This window comes from Indicator indicator, chromosome 21, assembly GCF_027791375.1.
Source record: "Indicator indicator isolate 239-I01 chromosome 21, UM_Iind_1.1, whole genome shotgun sequence".
In the NCBI taxonomy this organism is placed as follows: Eukaryota; Metazoa; Chordata; class Aves; order Piciformes; family Indicatoridae; genus Indicator; species Indicator indicator.
In genome coordinates, this window is record NC_072030.1 from 9,668,513 (window position 1) to 9,692,966 (window position 24,454).

The window sequence follows — 24,454 nt, forward strand, 5'->3', positions numbered from 1 at the left end:
TGAGTAGTACAGTTTAAAGTTTGCAAGTTTCTTCTACTATTTTGTGTGTTGTCTTGCCTATCTTCATGTTCTTATTTTTCCCTTACAGTTGAAGACAAATAAACGCGTGTATAATTTTTGTGCCCAAGATGCACAGAGTGCTCAACAGTGGATGGATAGGATCCAGAGTTGCATTTCAGATGCATAGAAAAGAAAAACGTTCCACAATAAAGACATTTAAAGCACCTCTTCCTGTGAGAAGCTAAGTTCTGAAATGTTACTGACAGACAACCAGCCTTCCTTACATTTCAGCTGTAAAAGTTCATCTTACAGTAAAGTTCCTTTTCTGTTTAATATAACCACTGTAACTGCTAATTTTTTTTCTGCAGGGATGACTTTGAAAAATAATAATCCATTTATCCTGATTTTCCACTTTCTTCAGTACAATTTCTAGCTATAAAAGTGGGCTGTATTTGCACTATCATCTAATCCTGATTTTCTCATTTCAAAGCTATTCTGTTAGGAAACCTGTCCAAAGGAAATTGTAGACATTTTCCCTCCAACAGGAAGTGTATTTTTACTTTATTTATATTTTTAAGCAGAATGTTCTTATATCCAGGCTAGTTGTGAATAAGAGGGTACATGTCTACCATTCCTGAGAATAAATAAGTGATCGTTGTGAGATAGATGACTTATTTATCAAATTGCCAATGTTTATATAGAGTTAATATTTTTAAAGACCAAAAAGTGAACTTGCCTGATACCAGATGAAATCAAGTGTCTTCTCATTGTGCAAGTTATTCTCTAATCTTGTGCTTCTGCAGTGTTGTAACAGAATTTCAAATTCTAGGGCTTATCTGAAGATCATAGCACTTTTACTTTAGATTCTGTTTGCAGTTACAATGGGATAAATTAAAGAAAACTTGCCGATGCTATCCAGGAGAAACAAAACAGCAAACTAGGAATTCAGTGGAAGAAAGATCTATTATATGTGAGTTGTATATGTTAATTTATATGCTGTTCTGCTCACTGTAAAATAAAAAATAACAAACATGATAATGCACTAAACAATGAAGCAAGCACTTGCACTGAAATCTTTAAAATGCAGACATTTTTGCAGGACAGAGGTAAGTTATTTATAGCAGAACAATGCTAGCTAGTTAACATTTACAGATATTAAATATGTACATAATCAGGTTTGATGTGTTGTGATTTGATACTTTTTAAACATTTTTTGCACATGAATTGGAAGACTGTTTATAGATTTTTACATTTGATAAAATTGTGTTTGTTCAGCTTAAAGTCCTGGCAAAACATTTTTAATAGCCCCAAATTAATAGAAACTACAGTGTACAAATAGTGATCACATTGAGTAGAACACGTAGGTAACTATGCCATTTTTTTATTTTGAAGTGTTAATATGTTAAATAGCACACTAATACTGCAAAAGGTTTGTATATAATGATTCACTATTTTCTCATTTTTCCAGACATTCTGCTTGTATTTTAATGTCAGCCTAACCAAACTGACTATACTTAAGATTTTTCAGTTATTAAATTGTTTGTGGTTTTTTAATAACTAATGTATTTTGTCAGAAATGAACATAAATTTCTCACCACACACAATAGAAAATGCAGCTGTTTTGCAAAACAAAAATATGAAGGATTTTTCTAACATTTTTCAACTGATGAATTTCCACCTGTGACAATGGTGTTTGCACATTTTTATTTTTCTTTGTATATTAAGTACTTTTATATGTACTTTGTAAAATACTGATCCTGTTCTTAGGTTATATGAGAATATGCATACCTGTGCTTATTTTGTAACTAGTTAATTTTAACTCTTGTAGGTTATGTGATATATGTATGCTAACCATCTTGTAATAAATACACCTCTTAAGGAAAAGTAAAACCCTTCCTTTTACTGTAAAAGAGAAGAAAGCAAGACCCCCATGTTGAATTATTTCCACGGAAACAAGACAAATCATTATTTACTCTGTATTAAGAATAGTGGGTGTATTAAAAACTGTGGTCTTTTGTATACTTGTAAATATTCTTACATAAAAGTTGCACTTGAGCATCCTTAAACACTTCTTGACAGTAACACTAAAGACTAAAGAAATCAGAATTTAAAGCAAAATTATCATTCTAACAAGTCTCGGGTGCATAGCCTTTACTAAAAGGTAAACACATACAATGTTAATACTAAGTCATCAAATAATGATGTTAAATATGCAATTTTTAGGTTTTTTTTTTTTTTTTACAATCCTGTATGGTATCACAACATAAATCAACTGTGTACTTTCACCCTGAAATCTGACTCATTTTTATCACCTTATGCAAAAATTACCTAGTTCATAAGAAACAAAACAGAAAAAAATTACAAGGTCTTACTTGAGAATTTGCATCTGAATTGAATTACTGAGTGTAGTGTGGGATAGCAGAGTTAGAACGGAAAGGGAATGTCTGATGGAGGTTGGGGACTTGTGACAATTCTTGGATGCTGTGGTGCTTTGGTGCTTAGTTGATAAGGTTTGCATATTGAGCTTGCCATGGATGCTAATGTTGCCTTAAATGTTGATCTTAATTTTTAGTGTCTGTATTGATCGAAAATGGACATGAGCAACTTAACTTAAAAATACCCAAATAAAAGCTGAAATGAGATATATGCTATTTGTGGTGTTTGTATAAGGAATATACAAAGGAATGGTTAGACATAGGTTCTTCCATGAAGGCACAAAAATTTGCAGATTTCCTGAGTCTCTTCTATACAAAATGAAATTTCAAACAGAGACTTAGAGAAAATGTGGGGAAGTTAGCATAATATAAGCCACAGGGTTTGTCAGTATGTTTGAGTTGTGGCAGAAATAGAGAATTAGAAACAGAAAATTTACTTAGGAAAAAACTCTGTGTGGAAAGGGATCCATCTTCTTATTCTATGAAAATTTTCCAGGAAAAGGAACCCCTCTAGGAGTTTGGGATGAGGTAAATGTGTGCTCCCACTGGTGTGTGGTATTGTTACTTTCATATTATGTATCATAACATTCCTACTTTAGAAAAGAGAATTGTCAGGGTCTTTACATAAGGCAAGATGATTGTTTGTCCTTCTCTGTGCTCAGCAACAAAATACTCTCAAAATAGGTAATGGGATGAACTGAGTTTGTTTTGAAGAGTTATTATGGGTATATTAGTAATTTCTCCTTCCTGTCTGATATGCAATTATTTTCTATGAAAAGTCCTTACTTTTGATGGAACTTTTGAGTTGGTGTACTAAATAATAAAATACTTAGCATGCCACATGCATGGGTCACTGGTTATATAATAATACACAAACAGCTAACAGACCCAGGGACAAATGTTCAAAATTTTTTTATCACATCCCACAGACATTATTTGTATCTGATATTTTATGAATTGCAGACATAACAAAAATGTGGGGATCTTGTCCAAATATTGTCATTTTGCCTTTTTGTCCTGTAATGTTCTTGGGAGTATGTCTAAGTAGCTGTACCACATTTCTCATTTTTCATATTTATGATAATCCAAATATTTTTGTCTGTTAGTGATTATCTTGTGGTTGCTTTGGGGAGTCAAAAAAATGAAATTAATCTACCAGTTTCCCTGTGAGGCTGAAGTTCATGCACCTAATTTCTGGATTTCATCTGTATTCAATCAATTTCTCCCCAGGTGTCAGCTACTGTGCAAGTCAAGGACAGTATTAGCATCCACATCCTCATTTAAGAAATTTTCATCTGTTTTTTTTCACATACAACTTTTTCTTATTTAACCATCAAATAAGGATGCTGCGAGTTCACTATTGTTTCCTCTCTTTACTTACTAGTTCAGCTAGGTTCTCAAAGTAATGGATTAGTAATACAAATACTGATAAAAATTGGATTTGCGGGTTTTGGCATCACAGGAAAAGTCTAAAGATGAATTTTACTATTTTTTAATTTTTGTTTCCTGCTGTAGACACATCCAGTTTAAGCTGATATGACATATTTACCCAAAAGGACTCATCAATTTTCAGTCTCTGACTACTCTTTAAGATTGTGTAATCAATGAAATTCAAAAGAGTAGCAAATCAGTCAAGTGCAGTCAACTATGGCACCATCTTTAGGCATAATCATGCTCCACTGACAGTTGTGGAAGTTTCTCCTTCATCACAAGACTGCCTGTCAAGAACCGAAGGGACTGAATATTGATGTCATTTCTTGTTTAACAAGCAAATATGAAATAAATACATCTTTTAATGGTTTAAGATTGTCAGAATGCTTACTTGAGCCATTCCTGAGAAGACTAATAGTCTGTTAAACTGGGATACTTGATTTCATATGTGGACTCCATAAGTTACTCCTATGAAGTTCTCAAAACCTACTCTTGGAACAAAAGATAAAAGCTTGTGTTTTAAACACATACTCTCCAACATTATTTATATGTTTCTACCTTGACCTCTATGCAGACTCTACAAACGGAGTTGTGCTAGAGGGAGCTAAATTGTAATTTCAGACTGCTAGGCATATCTTGCCAAAATACAGTCTTGTATTTTAAGGCAGTGCAAGCTGTTCCAATCTCAATTTCTCTAAAATACTTGTTGTCAGCATCTAATGGGAAATTACATTTTGTCCAGTTTCATTTGCACCATATAGCTAAAGATTCTTCCTTTCTTGTCAGAGTTTGCTTTGGTGTCATGTTGTGGGTTAAGGGTTAATAGATGGACCCTAAGGTAGAACCCGACCCCAGGTGGCAGTTACTGGATCATGTTATTCCCTCCCCTTTCCTGCCTCTATTTAAGAGGCAGGAACTGGCACGAGGTCTCTCTCATGCCTTTCGCTTTGCCGCGTGGTGGGGGTAGCTGTTGCTGCTGAGAACTGCTGCCGCGTGGTGAGGCCTCCATCCAGGGAATCCATTGCCATCGGCGATCTGGTTTTGTATAAATCCGTATGTATCCCTTTCTTCAATACCTCTGTACATCCCTTTTCCCTAAATACCTTTTTTTTTTTTTTTTGGTAAAAATTACTTTCTTCCAATTCTGTGCAAGTCCTTCTGTTTACCCCTTTTACCTCCTCTGCCTATCTTTTCCCGGGGCGGGGGGGAGGAAGGGAAGGGGGAGAGGGGGTAATCCACGTTCTGTCACCGGAGTTTGTGTCCTGGAAACTTAAACGGCAACGTGTCAGAATTTACACATTTATGAATAGGAAACATTGCCTGATTGTGATAAGATTACTGCTGCTGTTTTCTGTTGTCAACTCTTTGGTAAAGATGCTATAGAAATGGAAGTGAGCCAGAAGGTGGCTGCAGCTGTTGCTTACTACATTGTTACTCATTTGGATTCCATATGTGCCTCTGTGGGGAAGAAATACTTAAAAATAGGAAAATAAAAATAGCACAAATTTGATAAAATAAGTACAGCTAACCCACCTTCAGCATCTAATTTCTCCATTTCATCAGAGCTTTTATCCTAAAGAATTTAATGTAGATCAGAAATACCACTGAGCCTAATCATGTCAGTGGAGTTTTTCCACAGACACATGAAATACCAAATCTGCACAAATGCTGAACATGTTGAATCTGTGTAGAAAGCTGGGACATTGTGTTCATGTGATAGAGAATATTTCAGTGTTCTAATTTGCTTCAAAAGCATGTGTAAGTAATTGCTGCATGAGGTGCTGAAGTCAAATTGTGCACAGGTGCAAACGTTTGCCTCCCAGCTAAGGATTCCTGACTTGTTCTGTATTACTGCGTGTTATAAAACATTGATAGGTACTCAGATTTTTCCTATTGCTAACCGTGGCTTATGGTCTATCTGGAAAATGTCCGTGTTTCATCGTCTTAGAAAAGAGGTATCTTGCTCAGAAGAAGGGATAAGGTGTTCCTCTCTGTTCTGATCAGAGAAGTTGTATGCTTATGTGCTTTGCATTTTGGACACTGCATGTCATCGACATATGTATGACATGCCAGCTGTGGCAGAATCTTTTTACGTGGTGTTGCCTATCCAAATAGGCCATACTAATGTGGCAGTTTAGGCTGGGTGCCCTCTGCCACTGCTGCATGAGATACACCTCTGGTGTCCTGGGTGCTCATCCAATAGGGGTGGACACAGGAAACGGCGTATTTCTACCCATAAATCCTGCACCCTATAAAGCCATCTGCAGAGTCATTCTCTTCCCCTTTCTTCCCTCTCTGCTCCCATGGGAGATGTCCTCTCTTGTCGGGTAATGCCGGGGGGGTATCTCAGGCCTCTTAGGCCTGACTAGGCCTAATGCCAGGAGGAGAATGGAGGGGGGGGGGGCAATCTCAGACCTGACCAGCCTGAGACTTGCCTAGCAGTGGGGGGGGGGGGGGGGGGGAAGGAAGAGCCCTGAGGGATTGGGTGGACCCTCAGGTGGGAGGAAGGGAGGATTGGGAAGCTTTTGGGAATTCTGTGAGGGGGTTCTGTATACTTTAGGATGTTCTTTTCCACTATGCTTTGTAGTTTGTAGTTTTCTGTAGCTTCACCAACTTGCTTTTCCATTTAAACTTTTCCATCACTCTCCAATCCGTTTGCGTGTGTCATTCTTTTGTCCCTTTCGGGGCAAGAGATGTTCTGGCTGGCCTCAAACCAGCACAACTAGAAACCGTGATATGACTTAGGATGTAGCTAATTGAAATTTCTTCTAATTGAAGGTGAAGGCTATGGGTGAACTCTGGCTAGGTGGCTGAATGGGGAGACATGGAGTAGGATGAAACCTGCAGTTAGTCCCCTCTCTGAAATAGGATGTGTACATTGTTTTAAACCACTTTTCAAAGATCCCTCAGCTACTGTACTGTAATAGTAGCAATAATTTTAGATAATCTTACCATCTTAAAACAATGGATCTTTCTTTGCTTTACTGCAGTGCTTTTGGATGTAGCTGACTCTCAGAAGAGATCAGTTGCTCTGTTCTTCAATGATGCTGTAGCTAACCACACCATTTCTCTGTGATCTTGTGGATATAAACAGCATATGTTGGATATTACAGTACTTAGTTTGACTTATACTTAATTTCCTGTATGTTATTGTAAAAAATATTTTGAGTTACCCATTCTCTCAGCATGTTATTTGGCAGTTCTGTTTCTTTGCTATCATAGTGTGGCAGTAGCAAAATCTAGGAAAATGTGCAGCTGAACCAGCTGTTGTGTGTGTGTGTGAGCAGGAAAGGGGCTAGTTTTAGTTCCTTTGGTTTTTCACTTTTGGCCCTGAATTCTTTTGGGGGGTGAAATTATTGCTTGCTTAATTCTTTGGCAAAGCTCACCCTGAGTTGAGCAAAGCAGAGATTTCTTTCCTCATGAAGGTTATCATATGTCTTAAATTGAGTTTGAGCTTTAGTCACATGGAAGCTAATACTCGTTATTATTAAAGTTGCTTTCCTTTTAGTATTGTACTCTGGAACCACGTTTCTGTCATCTCTGGGTTTACCATGATAATTTCCTAAATACTGCATTTTGGGAAAAGAACAAAAATAATACGCGTTAGTAACCACAAGATGAAGGGAAACTTATCTGGGTCTCAAAGTGACACCATAAATTGCTTTTAGTTCTGTGGATTTATGATTTCACAAAAGAAATTGAGATAGTGTTTGTTACAAGTAGTAATCAAGATAAATATGTGATGCAGTAATTGCTTTCTTGCAGAGTCAGCTACTTTGATTGTAGTTCTTCACTAATGCAGCAAATACAGAAACTACTTTGCACTCATATGCAGTGCATTCTGGTTATCTGTAAAATACATGCAAAGCTTTTATGTCAAAGCATTCAACATTCTGAATGCACATCCAATGAGTGACCCAGAAATCTGATAGAATCATAGAATGGTTTGGGTTGGAATGGACCTCCAAAGGTCTACTAGTCCAACCCCCATGCAGTGAGCAGGGGCATCCTCCATTAGATAGGTTGCCCAGAACCCTGTTAAGCCTAACCTCGAATATGTCCAAGGGAGATTTTATGAAACTATCTAGTGTTTATATAAGTATGACAGGCCATGCAGTGTGACGTGTGTCCTGTTCTATCTTAGTTGCTAGCATGCTTTGCCATGGATGACTTTACTGTAGGAACAGGACACACAATACTTTGAAACTCAGTTTTGTCAGTATTTATCTACCTCAGACCCTTCAGATGGAGATAATTCATATGGCTTGCATTGAAAAATTATGTGCATTGCATTTCATATGGTCTGCAATGCATATCCTCCATTACTCTGTATTTGGTCATGGCTTCGAATTGGTCAGTCCTAGGGTCCCACTTAAGTTTTGTAGTCTATCCTTACAGTGTGACACAGATAAAATTGCTGTAAGACATCACAAAAATGCTTCTCTGTGTTCTGCATGCTGGAACCATTTTATCTAATTTACATTTTTTCCTTTTGAATATCCATTATTTGGAATGGAGAAACAGTAGCACATGTCCCTTTTAACTCTGCCTTTGATGAAGTTAAAAACATTGCTACCAAAAAGTTCATTAGAAATAATTTTGCAATTTTTTTGTGTGCACAAAGTAGCTATTTTTTTCTGCAGCAAAAGAGCCTTGTGTCTTTTTTAAATACTGCATGAGCTAGAGTATAGTCAGCTGCTGTCGGACCTGTGAAGCATGATGTAGTAGCAAGTTGGGGGAAGTGAGAGGGATGGTGTTCTTGGTTTGGTTTTTGTTGTGGGTCAGGTGTTTGGGGTTTTTTTCCTCTGACAGCTTTGCCCCTCTGCTGACATAAAACGCAAAAAGAATATTCCCAGTGGATATGAGCCTTGCTAGTTAATACCTGACCTTGGTACTAGAGTGTAGTAAAGCGCTAAGTACCCCTCTGCTCCTAGTAAAAAATGCAGATACTCTCTTGTGTGTTAAATTCTGTTTAAAAGATAAATTGGTGAGAAGTTGTATTTACATTAGAAGAAATAGACCAGGTGGCTTTGATATTTCCTTCATTTTCCCAAAGACACAAATTCAGAGGCATCATGAGGTCAGCTTCATGATTTCAAACCAACACCACCACCAGCACTACCAAACAAAGCATAGACATATAGCAAAACAATACAGTGTTACATTTCTGTAAGGCATTTGCTCAAGCCCACATGGCCTCAAGCTGAATACAAAGTATTTATATATTTAACACATGAAAAATGGAATGAAATCTGGACATGCTAACTAAAAACAGTGTTCTGTAGTAGAATTAAAATTTAAAAAAAAACCAAACCCAAAACCCCAAAACTAGAATCAAGAAGCAGAAGCAACAGAAAATTATACTTGAGTATCCTTTGCTTCTTATCTTAAGAGCTTCAGGAGAAACTGAAACCAACCACATCTGTATCCCAACATCAGATCTGAAGAAGCTGAAACAGTACAGTGGGAGCTTCAAAATGAGAAACATTCTATGACAGCATGTAATTGCTCATGAAGAGAAATCTCAACAGAAAGCATTGTAAGCCTGGTGCTTGGCAATATGGCCAAATCTGAACTTTGTGGACTGCCTGTTCCATAACAAAATACTGTTGTTGGTAATGCCAGAGAGTATTTGCAATCTTTAATGTCCTATGAAGTACCTTGCTGCACTGGGGTCAGGTTTTCAGTCTTCCTTTGTGATAATTCACTCCTATTTTATTTTTCTTTGTAATCCAGATGTTCTACATGTTATCTGAATGACCTACTAATTTATAACGAAGGTGACTTCTGCTTTTGGTTTGTCTTTTTTTTTTTAATTTTTTTTTTGAGGCTTTTTTGCCTTCTTAATACGAAAGAGTTTTTAGACTGCAAATACAACCTTGTGCATTGTAGGACTTTTCAGTATTTGGATGAGGCTGGGTTGGGTGTCATTTTTGCTTGTTTTCATTGCTGGTAGGTTTTGTTTGTTTTTGTTTTTTTTTTTCCCCTCATTAGAAATCTTACATGAGAGGCACTCTTGGACTAAAATGCTGGTTCATAATACTCAGCTACAGAGCATTTATGAAAGTCCTGCAATGTTTGGACTGCAGCCAAACTGTTACTGTTTGGAAGGTGAACTGTTTCATTTAACTACTGATGGAAGTTTTTGTTTTGCTACCCTGTCCTTGAGTGTAACAAACACTATTTGGGTAGAAAGTCAAAACCAAAAATATTTGAGAGGTGATTTTTATGAATGTCTTCCTAAGCAAATCCTAGGACTATACAGAATACTTCTTAATGCTTTTGAGAGTATTCCTAGGTAGGGCTTCAGATCGTTAGACAATGTTCTTCAGAAACTTTTGTGATATCTTCCAACACAATATGCCTTTCACAGTAGCAAGTGAAATCCACTGCATGCTGGTTGATAAAAAAAACCAATCTTAGTTTCCAACTTTATAATTCTTAAAGAAAATAGATTTTATGAGAACTCAATTTCCTATTTAACTTGATCAAGTTCCACAAATACCAGATTTGGGGCAAGGGGAGGCAGCACGAGTGATTGCAGGAATGTGGTTTGTTTTGAAAGGACTTCACATATGTACGGCATAGGACATACCTAAGGTCATATTGCATTAGCCTTTGGTAATAAATTGAGTTTAGTTTTCACTGGTACTGAATAATGCTGATCTAACCTTGTCTAGGTATGTGTTCCAACCCCCCACCTCCCTCAGAAACTTACTCCATCTTCCACTCCCACAGACTAAATGCAATGTTATACTGCATATGGATATTTATGCTTCAGCAGTGCCTTGTGAAATTTCCACAGTGTGGTTTAGTTGGGAACAGACCATCTGAACATAATTCAGTTTCTTGTTTTTAATTTGTTTATTGTAAACTCTTCAATGCGAAACATTCATTGGCTTTTACAGTGTTCTAACCTTGTCCTCTGTTTGCCTCTTCTGGTAACCTCATTTTAACAGTCCTGCGTGCTGGAATATGTGATTAGCTGTAGCTTCCTCTGATTCTCTCAGCGTTGGTGATGAAAACAGTCTTACTTCACAACCTCTACTTGCAGCCCAGCTTCCTCTTAGTTCTATGGGCAGCTGACACCTAGTCTGCCCTAAACCAGAAAGGACAGTAGCACAGTCATGCTTTACTGTCTTTCTACTTTTGACAGGGCAACAAGCTTTAAAGTCTAGTCACTCTGTGTATGTGCCTATTTTATTTAGCTCTGTATAGTTCTTCCCTATGACAGTAGGGAAGAACAATGAAAACCTTAAGATGTATCATCTGTTGTGAAATAAATCTATACATATTCCAGGTAAGGTTTCCAGAGTCACCCAGGAAGTTACGAAGCTATTCCTGCACAATATTCTGCTGCTTATTATTAAACCCAAGTTGGACATGTCTGCCTGTGTCTACCCAAGCATTACTTTTCTTTGAAGGCTAATAAATGGAAAAAAAGGTTGAGAAATTAATCACATTGATACAGCAATACCTAGGCATCAGAAGGAAACCTGTGTGAATTCTTCGTGTTCCATATTGGTGCTTTTGATCAGTGCAGTTCCATCCTGATCTTCTGGCCTATTTGTACTCATGTCTTCAGCTGTGCCATTCATTTGGGGCTCACCTGTACAGGGACCATTAAGTCTGAAAAGGTACCAGCTTTATACAGTGTATGTGACTACATCTAAAAAAATCTTACCTAAAATACCATGGTGATTTTCAAGAACGCTTACAATGACAATCTGAGCTGTAGTACAAAGTTTTAATCAAGGGTAAACATCAGATAACATCCTGCATTTGTTGGGCATAGATGCCTTGACTGTATCAGTCCAGGGAAGTCCATGTTCTTCTTTGATAATGAATTTGAAATTGTTTTTAGCTTTCCACAGGGTCCTAATTGTAAAGAATAGATGGAAATGCAAATGTTCTTGTTCGAAACAGCAGTAAGCATGTTCTTCTTAACTGAATTATGAACTTAATTATGGTAGACATGTATTTATTACTGTCCTGGACTGAGGTCAGTAAGACCTGGCACTGTCAAGGTTAGCTTGTTTGCCACAAAATTATTTATATAGGTGAAAGGAAAAATTGTTTTGTTTTGAGTCCTACATCTCTCGATATTTTATGGTTAGTATCTTGAGAGTGTAGTGCTCAGTATATTCTAAAGGATTAGTTGTAAATCTCTGTCCTTGTACATTTCTTTAAACTGGCCTGATAGGTAAAAACTTTTGCTGATAAGTATTTTATCTGTGAGAGAGAGAGACAACAACTGCGTTTACTTCTGATTTCATTCAAATGAGTGTTAGAAGTGTGCCTCAGTTGCATCCAAGGTTTTTTTGAAGTTCAGGACTACACTCCTGAACATATCGGTGGCTTCAAAAAGACAGGACTCTTGAAATTTTAATTCAGACCCCGATGTTTGGAAAGAGCAGACACAAGTTTTAAGCCCTATAATAAATACTGCAGCAGAGAGGTATCCACTTAGAGCCTTTTGAAGTTCACTGTGGTTGTTCATTAGACTGCGTTAAAATGTATGAATCCTGCCTTGATTTGTGAGACCATTGCTTTCAGGAAAGAAAGCTGGGTGGGGGGAAGCAATCCTGGTTTTCTATACATCCTTTAATACTTACAGGTGTTCTAGCACATGCCTTGCAGCCTTTCTGCAGTAGCAGGCCCAAGTCACAATCAACGGAAAGTACAGTCTGACTGTGCCCTTGATGAGGCAACTGGTCTCATTACACTGTGGTTTGTCTGGAGGAGCTGAAGCCTTGTACTCTGAGGGTGGCATTTATTATTTATTTGTCCTTTGTTTAGCCCTGCGTTTTTACGTTCTGGCTGCAGGTCAGTTGTTGCTCAGCCAGCAGCTGTATTGGCTAATCCAAAGAGTCACTAAACTGAACTAAAATGTTAGCTTGCTGTGTTCATCCCTAGGCTTCCCAGGATTTCCATCAGTAAATCTGGAAAATACATCTAATCCCACTGCAACATTCTTCAGCTTTTCTGACATTGAGGATCGTGTGGTGGTCATTGTGATTTGTGTGCAGGAATGGAGTCTCTGGGACACAAACCAGTGATTAGGAGCTGTGTGATTTGGGGGAAAGAAGAGAGTAAGTTTGCTATTTCTGATTTAGGGAAGGAAGGCAGCTAAACTTTATATTAATGAACTGACTAGAGGAAACAGACCCAAAATCCAAAATTCCTGCCAAATACTTTTTGTTGACAGTAGAATTTGTTCAGTTTATACACCTGCTGTAGAAGTGTTTTTTATCGGAAGTTGGCCCATTTCCAGAGATGAATGTAAGCCTCTGGCCAATAATAGACAGTATAACAGAGAAACAAAAACAAAATCATAAACAGCTGTCCATAATGACATGTTCATATTTCCATCCACATTGAAAGCAAATGCTTTGATTAATTTGCTGCAAGTTTACTTCTCTTGCTTTCCTTAACATTTTTCCTTGATTATTGGATTTGCATCTTAATACTAGTATTTCGCTATATATTTAGATTTTTTTTTTTGCTTATAACAATATAATTGGAAGGAAAGATGAAATTGAAGATAGCTGCTGAGATACAATGACTTGAAGTTTTCAGATCCTTACTTCCTTTTTACTATGAAAGGTAGAAAATCAACATTTCATGATAATTTTGTTTTCCTTAACATAGAGATGATGGTGCTGACAGAAAGGTTGATGATGGCAGAGTGAACTTTAAAGTTAAAAAGGAGAGAGAAATACTTGTGATTTCTTAAAATAGAATGAGAGATCTCTCCTACTGTTGTGTAGTGTAGAGTGTAGTGTACCTCTCTGTCCACGGACACAGTATGGTATGGAATGGAAGTGTTTGTCTCCAGAGTGGTCTTGCCAAATAAACCAAAGGAGGATTTGAGAAATTTGTTCTGGTGTTATGACTCCTTGTGAACTTGGACTCTCTTGCAGAGCTGCTGCAGGAGAACTGGGAATCCTCTGCAGAAGCAAACAGATAGATATTCCTTGCTACTTTTTTCTCTTTTCTCCTGCCCCCCCCCCCCTCCCCCCCTCCCCCCCTTATTTAAGTGTTCTGAACTGTTGGATCAGGTTGGGGCAGAAACTGAGGAAAATCTAAAATGGTATTACTGGAGATCTTATTAGTTATTTCTACAGAATTTGTGCAGTTGTATATTTTATATACTGGAATAATTATGTTGACTGATGTGTGCTGCTTCCCATTGGAAAAATGCCCAGTTCTTAACATCTTGCCTGATCTGCCCACTGTTAGTGCTTTCACAGTGTCTGGTGTGGAAATGAGCAGCAGGCTTTTCCAAATATCTGAAATGAGCAGTGATGCTTCCTTTCCTCCTCTCCCTTGCCGTACACTGGGCTGTCTCTGGCTATGTTGCCAGCTCCTGCCTGTTGACTTTCAAGAGAGGCCAGTGTTCACCTGGCCTTCTGATGCATAGTTCCAGAAGAGGACTGCAGAGGCAACTTGCACCCAGGGTTACCTTTGCTCTCCAGGACAAGCTAAGTAATTCTCACCAACTGTTCGATCTACTGGAGGTAGCCCTAACGTATTTAAATTAACAGCACATCTGACTCTCCTGTTTGCCATCTGAAAAGCTGGTTCCTATTTTCCATGGCCTCACTCCTCCTTCCACCCCCACTCCTTCTTCCCCCAGAGGAGGACAATGCTGCCATACAGCATAGCAATCCTCAGCGCTGGAAGTGGCCAGTTCAGGACAACTGGAAAGGAATTTGAGCCATTACTGGAATTCTAATCTCAGACTCTTCTAGAAAAGAGCTTAACAGCTTTTTACTTGTCCTCTTGGGTCTGATGTTTGACAGGAAATGAGTTTGAAGGGTTCAGGAGCAGGTCACAGAACTCTCCTTGCTGCCAGCTGCTCTGCCGACCTTAACAGTGTGTTTGCAGAAATCTGATACACTTGCTTATTATTAAAGCCTTTTCTCTGAGAAGTTACTTCTAAAGCCAGGTCCTACCAGACGTATTGCTAGCATATTGCATCCTCGCCTCTCTGAATTCTTCTCCACTGACACTTATTATGACCTAAGACTCTAGACATGTGAAAAATGCTGTTTTGTAATTGAAGGCAGAGTGGACAATTGTGTTTGCAGGCATGTTTATGTTTGGTTTTGCAGCACTTTGTTTATCCTTTATATGCCCATCTGTGGGATCTCAAGGAAACCCAGATACGTTCCTCATCTTGCATAATTAATGGTAGACTTCATGGAATACCTCAAATCTGGTCTCAGGAAAGCAATTCTACTGGATGGGCTGGCTGTTTCCTGTGTAGCAGCTGAAAAGTATATTCCCAAGCAAATTTAAAAATAAAGCAGCCTCCATGCTTTCTTGGAATCCTACTGGCAAGTCAGTGTTGTTCAGACTAGTACGAAGTTCAAATAGGCCATGGAGACTGATGGCATGTTCCTCTTTCTTCACCATGTTTCTGACTTAGGAATTGATTTCCAAATAAAAATAGCAGAGCAAGGCAGACAAGATCAGGATAGTGTGGAATCCCAGTAACAGAACTACAGTGTCAGGAATACTGCAACTAAAAACCTACAGACTAAATACCCTTGATCACCTGCTTTGAGAGTGCTACAGCTTCCCAAGAGGACAAGTTTAGCACTTTTCTATGTTATCTCGTAGAGGGACATGTCTAGAAAATAATCCTTGCATAGACCCTCTACTTCAAAACCAGGATGCTTGCTTTTCCTCCCTTATTCCTCCTGCTCAATAAGTTGACGTGTTCTTTCAAGACCAAGTTTAAATGATGCAAAATATGTAAGACTGGCTATATCACTTACTTTTTTTTTTTTAGCATCTTTTTTCTTTTCACATACTCTTCTGTCAGAGTTTGGCTCATCTGCAGCTTCTGCTGGTCAGTTTGTACTTCAGTTCAGCCTTCTCAAATATCTGCTGTCTCTCCAGAATCAGTGTGTCCTGGAAAATGTGTGCAAATACACTGACAAAAACCAGATACATGGAACACATAAATGTACCCTTAATTTTGGCTTCTTAATTTAACTGGTGAAAATTGTCTTCCAGAAATCTTGAACAACAACTGAAATGGGCTTGCAAACTCAAAAGACATATCATTCATGAATAACAACTACTTCAGCCATAATCATTTGTGGTTCCTGCCACACTTTAAAAATTACTATGCAGGCCAGTCTACTATAAATGCAGAACTGAATAGTAACCCCCGATTACCAGATTTGATTAACAGCGAGCAAAACTAAGATTTACCTTTTTGCTTCAGCACTATCTATGTATACTACTCTATAGAATGGAAAAGCCAGAAATTAATAACAAGACCCTTGACTTGCAATGTTTCTGATCCCCTTGTCTTCTTTAAGGGCTGTTAAAAGTTCTGCTGCCTTTTGTTGTACTATTTGAGAGAAGCTGCTTGCATCTTAATTAGAGTACACATTTAAATCAAAGAAAGGGAATATAGCAAACCTGTTCTGTTACTTTTTAGTATAATGATTGCCGTGAGTGTAAGTGTAAGTGTAACAGGTCAAGAATAGCATGGGTAATGCCAAAGCCAGTTGAAGGAGCTGAAGCTTACTGCCTGCTCAGAACCTCTTTCTTGCAGGATAGTCAGGGTTTTCTATGTAAGTGCAGGAAAGGGGAGACAGGAGGAAGAGGGAGAAAGCCACCATGTAAAAGCAAGAATAAAGACTGTCAATGCTCTGATAGTTTGGGCTTTTTGAAAATGCATCCTTCCCTGAAAACAGAACCAATTCCCTTGCTGTTGATGGAGGAGCTGTAACACACTGCATAGTTTCCCTTCAGAGTCCTTGGGAACTTTACAACAGTGAACAAGCTTTTACAAAAGAATGTTCTATGCACCTCCTTGCTACTAGATGAGGCAGCAGTCCTTTGTGATCCCTCAGAGAAAACCTCCAGGCTTCCAGCAGTATACAGTGGCAGCTCAAATCCATATGGGATCCAAGCATTCACTTTCATGCCACAACTGAATCTTCAGAGTAGAGGACACATGGGCACTAAGAATCACTGACTTTTATGAGATGTTTCTGAGCTTCTGTCCTTCTGTTCTTTTCTGTGATGTAACAACAGTGTGTCAGGACAGCTGCATTTAGTGTGTGTAAGATGAGAAACTTCAGAGCAGTGTGGCTGCACTGATAGTGCACTCACCCTGATAGTGACATGACATCCCTCAAGAAACCAGCTATGTTAGTTGTTTTTCTAGAGGAGATAAAACATGGGACCAACGTTAGCAGCAGGAGTCAGTAGTATTAGCTTTAGGATTAGAAGAGTTTTTTTTTAAATTGAAGGATGCCTTGCTGAGATAGGCTTTATTAAAAGATCTCCTTCCATACACATCACTATTTTTAAGACCTGTTTTGAATATGGAAATGAGAGGTGTTTCATGTTCCCTATTTGTTATGAGCAGTTTAGGTTATAAAGAAATTAATGTGAACTTGTATTCATCTGTAGGTAGTCTCATGATGTTGACAACAAGACTGAAGCTTGTCTCAAACACACTAAGAATGAAGCAACTGGAGGACAACCAATTCAGTGCTAGAGGAGGAGATGGGAAAAGAGAAAACCTCATCTCAGTAATTGGATTTACAGCAGGCGTATAGTGGCAAAAACAATAGCCTCGTTCTTGGTTAGCGGTGACTAGGTGAGACAAGAGCGTCCTGTTCCTCTGGACCCATTGTAAATTGGCTATGGCTTTGCTGGGGGCATTCATAAACTTGAGGTCAAGGTATGAGAATCAAGAGACTCTTAAATCCTTAGCAAAGGGGCCTTCAGTCTTCCTTATCACTTCACCAAAACATCTAAGTGGCAGGCACCACAAACATTTTTCACTTATATATCTGTATGTCCAAAACCATAAAATGGGTAACTTTCAAAAGTAGCTCACAGAAAGGAGAGAGCAGTAGCTCTTCAGAAGCCTTATCTTGCCCGTTGCAGGGGCTGGAGTTCTGCTTAGAGCTGCATCAGCACAGCACTGGTTTAATGGTGTTCTCCTGTGGGCATTGCCCTGGAAGTATGTCAGCTCCATAGCTTTCCCTCTCTGCCTATGTGAACATAATTAGCTAGTTTTTTTTTGATTGTTCAGTTGCTTCACTGCATTGTAAAGAGCTGAGAACAGCAGCTTTTAATATGCTCTCAGCTGGGTGAATTCTTCTTTAAATTTTTAGACAGATTAGCAAAGTATACTGATGGAAGAAATATCAAAAAGGAAACTCGGCCAAAGATAAGAATGTTTGTAGAGGATCTTCAGAGCACAGACAACTACTGACCCAATGAAGTCACCTGGATGAAACTACTGAACATTGTTTCACTGCATATGGTATGGCTTTGGGGGATTCTTTTGCTTACGTTTTCATGGGTTTGTTTTCTTAAAGAACATTTCATTTTACTGCAATGGAAGCTGAGAAACCAGTACTGTTCTTGACTGAGCCTTTGTCTCAGAAAGCTCCTATCAAAGAAAAAAAAAGTGACCCAAAAGATAAGAATGATTCCACAAGTTGTTAATTTCCCCCTTCTGGACATAGGCCTGAAAAAACTTGCTTGTAAAGGCAGAATTTCAGAGGAAACTCCAACTAGAAGAGTATTCTTGACTTGCAAGCCAAACAAATGTAAGTGATGAAGTAAGAGCAGTGTCATGCATGTGGATTCTCCTGTTTTTGTAATATGCTATCAGATTTTCACATTTAATTGTTCTTAGTGTTGTAGAAAAGCTACACAAAACTCAAAGCAATGAGCTTGATTCTGCACAAGATGTTATCAAATGTACAAGTTCACTGGGGTGGTGACAGGGGAGCAGAACACCACTATTTGCTATTATCACTTCAAGTCATCCTGGGAATGCTAACAGCAAAGGGATGGGGAAAAAATACTGAAACCAAGTGTTGTTTTCTTAAATTGATGCTATTCACAGCAAATCCCCCTTAAGTGCTGAGATTACATGTATTGAGCTTTTGCTGCCTTGTGGGGTCTGTTGATTACCTTAAAGGCAAATGCTGATTAAATTTATTTTTTCTGAAACAAACTTGATCCTTCTTGCGCAGTCATTGCAGAAATCATCTCTTCTGGCCTGATTAAAAATCAAGTGGAGCTGCAGAGGGAGTCATCTCATTGACTTCAATAAGCTCTGGATCAGACTCATGGGGAATGAAGAATGACTTTCCCCTAATCTCTTAAATTCTTCTCTCTTGTTCCAAAGTGATTACAAAACTGGTGAAATGGAAGGAATAGTTTCTCTTAGTCTCGTGTCCTTCATCAATCTTCAGGTTTATTTTAGACTATAAATTGCCCTAATCATGGATGCTTTCTTGTTTTTGTCTTAGAATGTTTAGCTGCAGAAAGCCAAAATGCATGTTTACTGCCTTTCTGCAGCTGCTGTTGTACTGAGATTGTTTATCTGCATAGTGCCTGTCTGCTGTGGGTTCATAGGTATTTCACAATCTGAGAAGCTCAAAACTCTTCAAGAGAGTTTTCAAATTGATAAGAGAACTGAATCACAATGTTCTGGGAAGGAATCTATGAGACTCAAGAAAGCTAGGTTTTCTTTTCTTTCAGTGAAAGCATTGCCAAGGGCCAGCATACAAAATAGCAATTTTCTCTAGCTGTGCTGTCTTAGGGTGCTATATACCCCGCTTCATTGCTGGCAGAGCACAAATGTGTGAAGCAAATGGTTTGCTTAAGGGTCTGTGAGGCTAGTAACAAGTTACATACAGTGGGTTTGTGTAGTTGGATTGTATATCCATAAACACTGTGTAGTGAATGCTGTAGTTTTAGCTATGTATCAACAACTGGCCAGGGTTGCCGTGTTTCCAAACAAGTGCTAGAGCAATTCAAAGCAGTAAACGAATGCTGCCATGACTGGACTATAGCCATTCACCACTCATGCTCCTGGTTTGAGGATTAGGACTGCTCACAGAAAAATGTGTGTTGTGCTTTTTTTGGAACTCATCCCACATATTAATGTTGTGATGTATAGCTTCTTTCCTCCCCTTAAGTGTGTGGCTGGAGTGGGGAACATGCAGAAATGTTTTATATAGAGGAGGGTTCACGCTTTGTACAGAAAGAGAAGATTTCTAATAATAAACACATTTTGTGTGGGTGTGTGGGGAGTTGTTTGTTTGCTTGGTTGTTTATGGCTTTTTCTAAAGAAATCACTTGTGAAAGATCCTAAGTATGTGGCCTCGGTGCACACTGGTCATTGAATGCCAGAGATAAACTGTCCCCACTGGTAGAAATCGGTGTTAATGGACTCCCAATGCCAGGAATTATCTTTGCTATCACTTCATGCAGAAATGCCTAACTGCATGCCCCCTGCCCCAAGGAAGACAACTGCAGAAGCAGAAGCTTGCGGAGAATGCCATAGCTGCAGTCTGCATTCTGTGGTAGGCTCTTAGAGCCTGAAGTCCTGAGCCAGGTGAAACAGGCTGACCCTTCAGCCTTTGTAGCAGCCTCATCTGCAACCTCTGCAGCAGCTGCATTTGTGAGGCCACTAAGTTTGTCCCTTGTTTGTACTTCAGGAACCCTTTTCTCCACTGCTGTCTCTTTATTCGCCTCCTGGGATGGCCTTGTGAGAATTCCGAACATGTCGTCATCTCTGAAGCTTTTTTTCCTACGTAGATTGGAAAAGAATTTGCTTAATGACAATAGCAGCCCTGTCCTTAGTTGCCATGAGTTGTCATCTGTTGGGGGAAAGGAGAAAATGAGCTGTTGTAAGAATGATGCTTTCATGCCAACTGGAACAAAGGAGCTTGGGTTGCTCCCCCTTCCCCCTTTGTTTTAGCTTTCTGGTTCTTCCCAGTCTTGGAGACAGCAAGACATTTTCAAAATATTTTGTTTCTGCAGAATGGAGGGCATCAGTCTACCTTGAGGAGTTTAGAAAAATTCAGTGCAAATGAGGCTAACGTCTGCATCTGTTCTTACAGAGCATGTTGTGGCAAGGGGAAAACAATGATGCATGCAGAGGCAAGGTGGTGTTTATTTGCAGGTTGGTACTGGCTGTCCTTACTGAAGCAAGTATCCCTTTTCCAAACAGTGCTGTCACGCTGAAGTGGAAGGACACCACTGGCTGAATGGTGCCATCTGTTATGAGTCACTTTGAGAGAACTCCACTGCTGGGCAATGCTCTTCCCTAAATTACGTTTTCTTAAGGTTGCTCTTCTTTTTTGTTTTTCTTACCTTTCTCAACAACTGCAGTCAGCATGAATTACACAACAGTTGAGTGACCCAACAGTCCGGAAAGAAGTATGCAAAACCTTAGTCGTGCCTTGAATGATCTGTATTTTTGCAATCTCTGTCTGCTTTTATTAATCCTCAGATGTTTCTTTGCCACTACAGTTGGAGCTTTTATTTCTATTAATTAGTGCCATGCTACAGTCTTCAGTTATGTGACCATGCAGGGTGGAGGGGAAGAGAGTGTTAAAAGGAAGATGGTGTGAGCAACCAGATGGTTCCATGGCAAGGACTGAGCAGGTAAAGTGGTCGTTCTCATCTGTAATTGAAGGAAACCCAGAGAGCCTGTACTTTCTCCAGGATGGCCTCTACTTGGAGTGAATGAGAGATACACTGCCTTCTTGTTTAAAAAGAAGGTGAGGACAGTGTAGATGAATATAGCAGCAGCCCTGATACAACTGTGGAAAGGTGAGAGGAGCTCTGACAGTGGAATAGAAAGGAGGGGTAGAAACATTGCCACCTTCAACTCTGTATCTTGTTTTGCTGATCTTCAGGCCATCTCTTCTCTGGCTGAACATACTGAGGTTGAGGGTTTCAGTGTTACATTGTTCCTGTTTGGCTAAGTACCTACAGCAGGGACAGATTTCTTCTGTGATACCCAAAAGTGCTGTGATGAGTGGTGTTGAAAGTATATCCTAGTTCAGGAAGCAGTAAGATTGGGGTTTGGCTCTCTTCCATCCCATTGGCACTATCATCTGGATAACTGCTTTTCTGTGTTTGTTCCTTGCAGGGGCTGCAGCTCAGGTGTGTGCTGCTGCCCAACTCTCTCCAGACCAGGGAAGCCAAAGGCCTAGGCACTGCGCTGGGCACTGAATGCTTGCGCTGGCAGACACAATGGAGAATGCCACATAGCACTGGGGAGAGCCTTGTTACTGGGTCTGCAGATGAAGATCCCAACTGCCAATCAGCACTGTCTTGTGAGGTGAGTGCTGGCTGGAGTAGGGAGGACTGTGACAGGTTTGGCAAAAACTACAGAGGCTGCTGGGAAAATAGGAGGATGTGGGGTGGGACCAGCCTCTGGCTTCACTGGAAGAGAACTGAACTCCCATCTTCCTCATGCACAACTGCTAGAAAACTTGTAAGTGGCAGCAACAAAATTTGAATTCATGTGCAGCTTTAGTGAGTTTGGGGTATTCATTATGTTTATTATGTTGTTTTTGCTTAAGAGGAAAATTCTACAGATCAATGTGTGGTAAATTACAGCTACAGATGAGTCCTAAAGGATGATACAGTGTAGATCATGATGTCAGCTGATAAAATTTAGGCCTAGGGTTATGCTGAGGATTTGTCACAGATTGATCATAATTTAGACTTCATCCACTGTAGGTTTAGGTCTGATTCCTAAAACTTGCATGTGATCATTTCCCTCCCTGAAGCCTCATTAAATGTGTATTTTAGTAAATTGCATTATGTTTCTAATACAGTTGACTGACCCCTAGTGCTTGATGGAATTTCTTGTAACTGGACTATTGGAGATGCAGGGGGATGATGGATAGCACCAAATTGTAGGACAGCTTGTGAGATGCATCAAATATGAAGTCAAAATGTGTGCACATGTGAGGGACACAAAGTCTCGAGCAGTACAAATAGTTCCCTATTGCCATATGAGTTACTATGTCACAGAAGCATTAATCAGTAGGTTTATTCCAGGAATTATTCTAGGGCTGAAGGGCAATCTGATCATCAGCAGAAGGATATTGGTGTTGCCAGAAACAAAGCTGCAAGCAGCATAGGAATTTGAGAAAATGCATGCAATGCTGTATTTGTAATGGGTTTACATATTTGTATAACTGCAGCATAAATTAATTATACTCCTGCTTACAATACAAGGAAATCTGAGGAGATAATATTTTCCACTGATGGTGATAATAAATGTGATCTGTATTAAGCAGTGAAATTATCTGAGCCTAAGTTGCATAGAAATTGGCAAACCACTTGCGGGCAGTTTTTCCTGAAAACTGACAAGAAGGCAAACTCAAGGAGTGCTGCTGGAAATCCCTGTGTTTCACTATACGTTTAAAGCTGTTGGCAAAAGCCAGGAGGTTTTATACTGGCTCATGCAAAAATATGTAAAATGATGAAACTCAGGAAAACTGAAGTTATTTCCCCCACCACCTTTATGCTCCTCAGTGCCCCTGCTGTGCTAGCCACCTCCTCTTGGGGCTAGGAGGCACAGCCACTTTGTCAGTCCCCCTGGGTTTCTTCATGTCAGGGCTAGGCCTGGGGTGTTGCAGCTGTCAGGGCTGTGGTTGCTTCTGGCCTCTATCACCTGCCCCTGGTGCCTGGGAATACCTTCTCCATGGCTGTCAGGGTGGGAAGGCAGAGATGCTTCTTTAAGACTCCTGTGGGAGTTTTTAATATTTCCAGAACAAGGTGTTCCCCCCACTGAGAGGGAAAGCTTTCAAATATGAGTTTTCAAGACCTTGTGTGTTTTTTCCATGGATATATTAAATAAAGTTACCTCTTAATATATGTATCTATAAAATAAAGATACCTCTGAACATCCATATTCAGAGATTAAACTAAAATCTATTTTTTAAGACCTAGATTGCCCCTATCCCTTTTCAGCCAGCAGACATGCAGCAGGGCCAGCTGCAAAGATAAGAGCCAGCCTCCCTTCAGGAGAGTGATCAAAAACTCCCGTAGACTTCTACCACTTCTGATCCAGGTCTGAGCTTGCTGGCACAAATCTGTTTCTAGCACTAGTGCAGATAGCTGAACCACTACAGCAATCACAACTGAGCACTGGAAGATGGAAGAAATGAGTCACGTGAGGGAGATGAAAGCCAGCACTAAGTGCTGTGATTATTCTATCAAAACAACTATTATAAACATGTTTAAAAAAAAAAAAAACCAAACCAAACTTAGCTAAACAATGCCATCAGGTGATAGTAACTAGTGACACTTTCTAATCTGGGATTGTTAGCTAGCTGGCATTGTGTATGTTTTGCTTTGCAGCAAACTCTCAGGAACAGACTGGTAGCTGCACTTGCTAAACTGGAGGTTCACTGAGTAAAAACCACCAGTGCTGGAGAGAGGCTAGCTGCTCCCTGCCCAGTTTTCACATGAAGTTATTTGTGCGGGTACCAGCCTGGAAATGGATTTGTCAGTGCCCTAGTAGAGGCAGAGGAAATGCAGTGGGCTGAAGTTACAAAGAGGTACCCTGTTACTCTTCCTTAGGGCCCTGGGTGATCCATGGAGCTATAGTGGCAGAGGAGTGTTTGACCAGGCACGTAATATAGCTCACTTCCTCCATAACTGGGTTTAGCAGAGGTGGATTCAGATGTGGTTATGTAATCTGACAGATTATTTGCTGCCAGAGTAGGAGGCCTAACCTGTAATCCCTTTTGTAACACTGCCTCCTGTACATGTGC

At 39.5% G+C, this 24,454-nt stretch overlaps 1 protein-coding gene across 1 annotated transcript in view; it reads left to right on the forward strand.

Moving 5' to 3' along the window:
• The window catches only part of SBF2 (SET binding factor 2), a 196,144-nt gene extending 195,011 nt beyond the window's left edge, over window positions 1-1,133 (forward strand). Inside the window, exon 40 of the mRNA XM_054390637.1 lies at window positions 89-1,133. Within this exon, the coding sequence (XP_054246612.1) occupies window positions 89-187 (99 nt within the window). The 3' untranslated portion in view covers window positions 188-1,133. The remainder of the gene's footprint in view (window positions 1-88) is intronic.
• The last annotated feature ends 23,321 nt before the right edge of the window (window positions 1,134-24,454 follow it).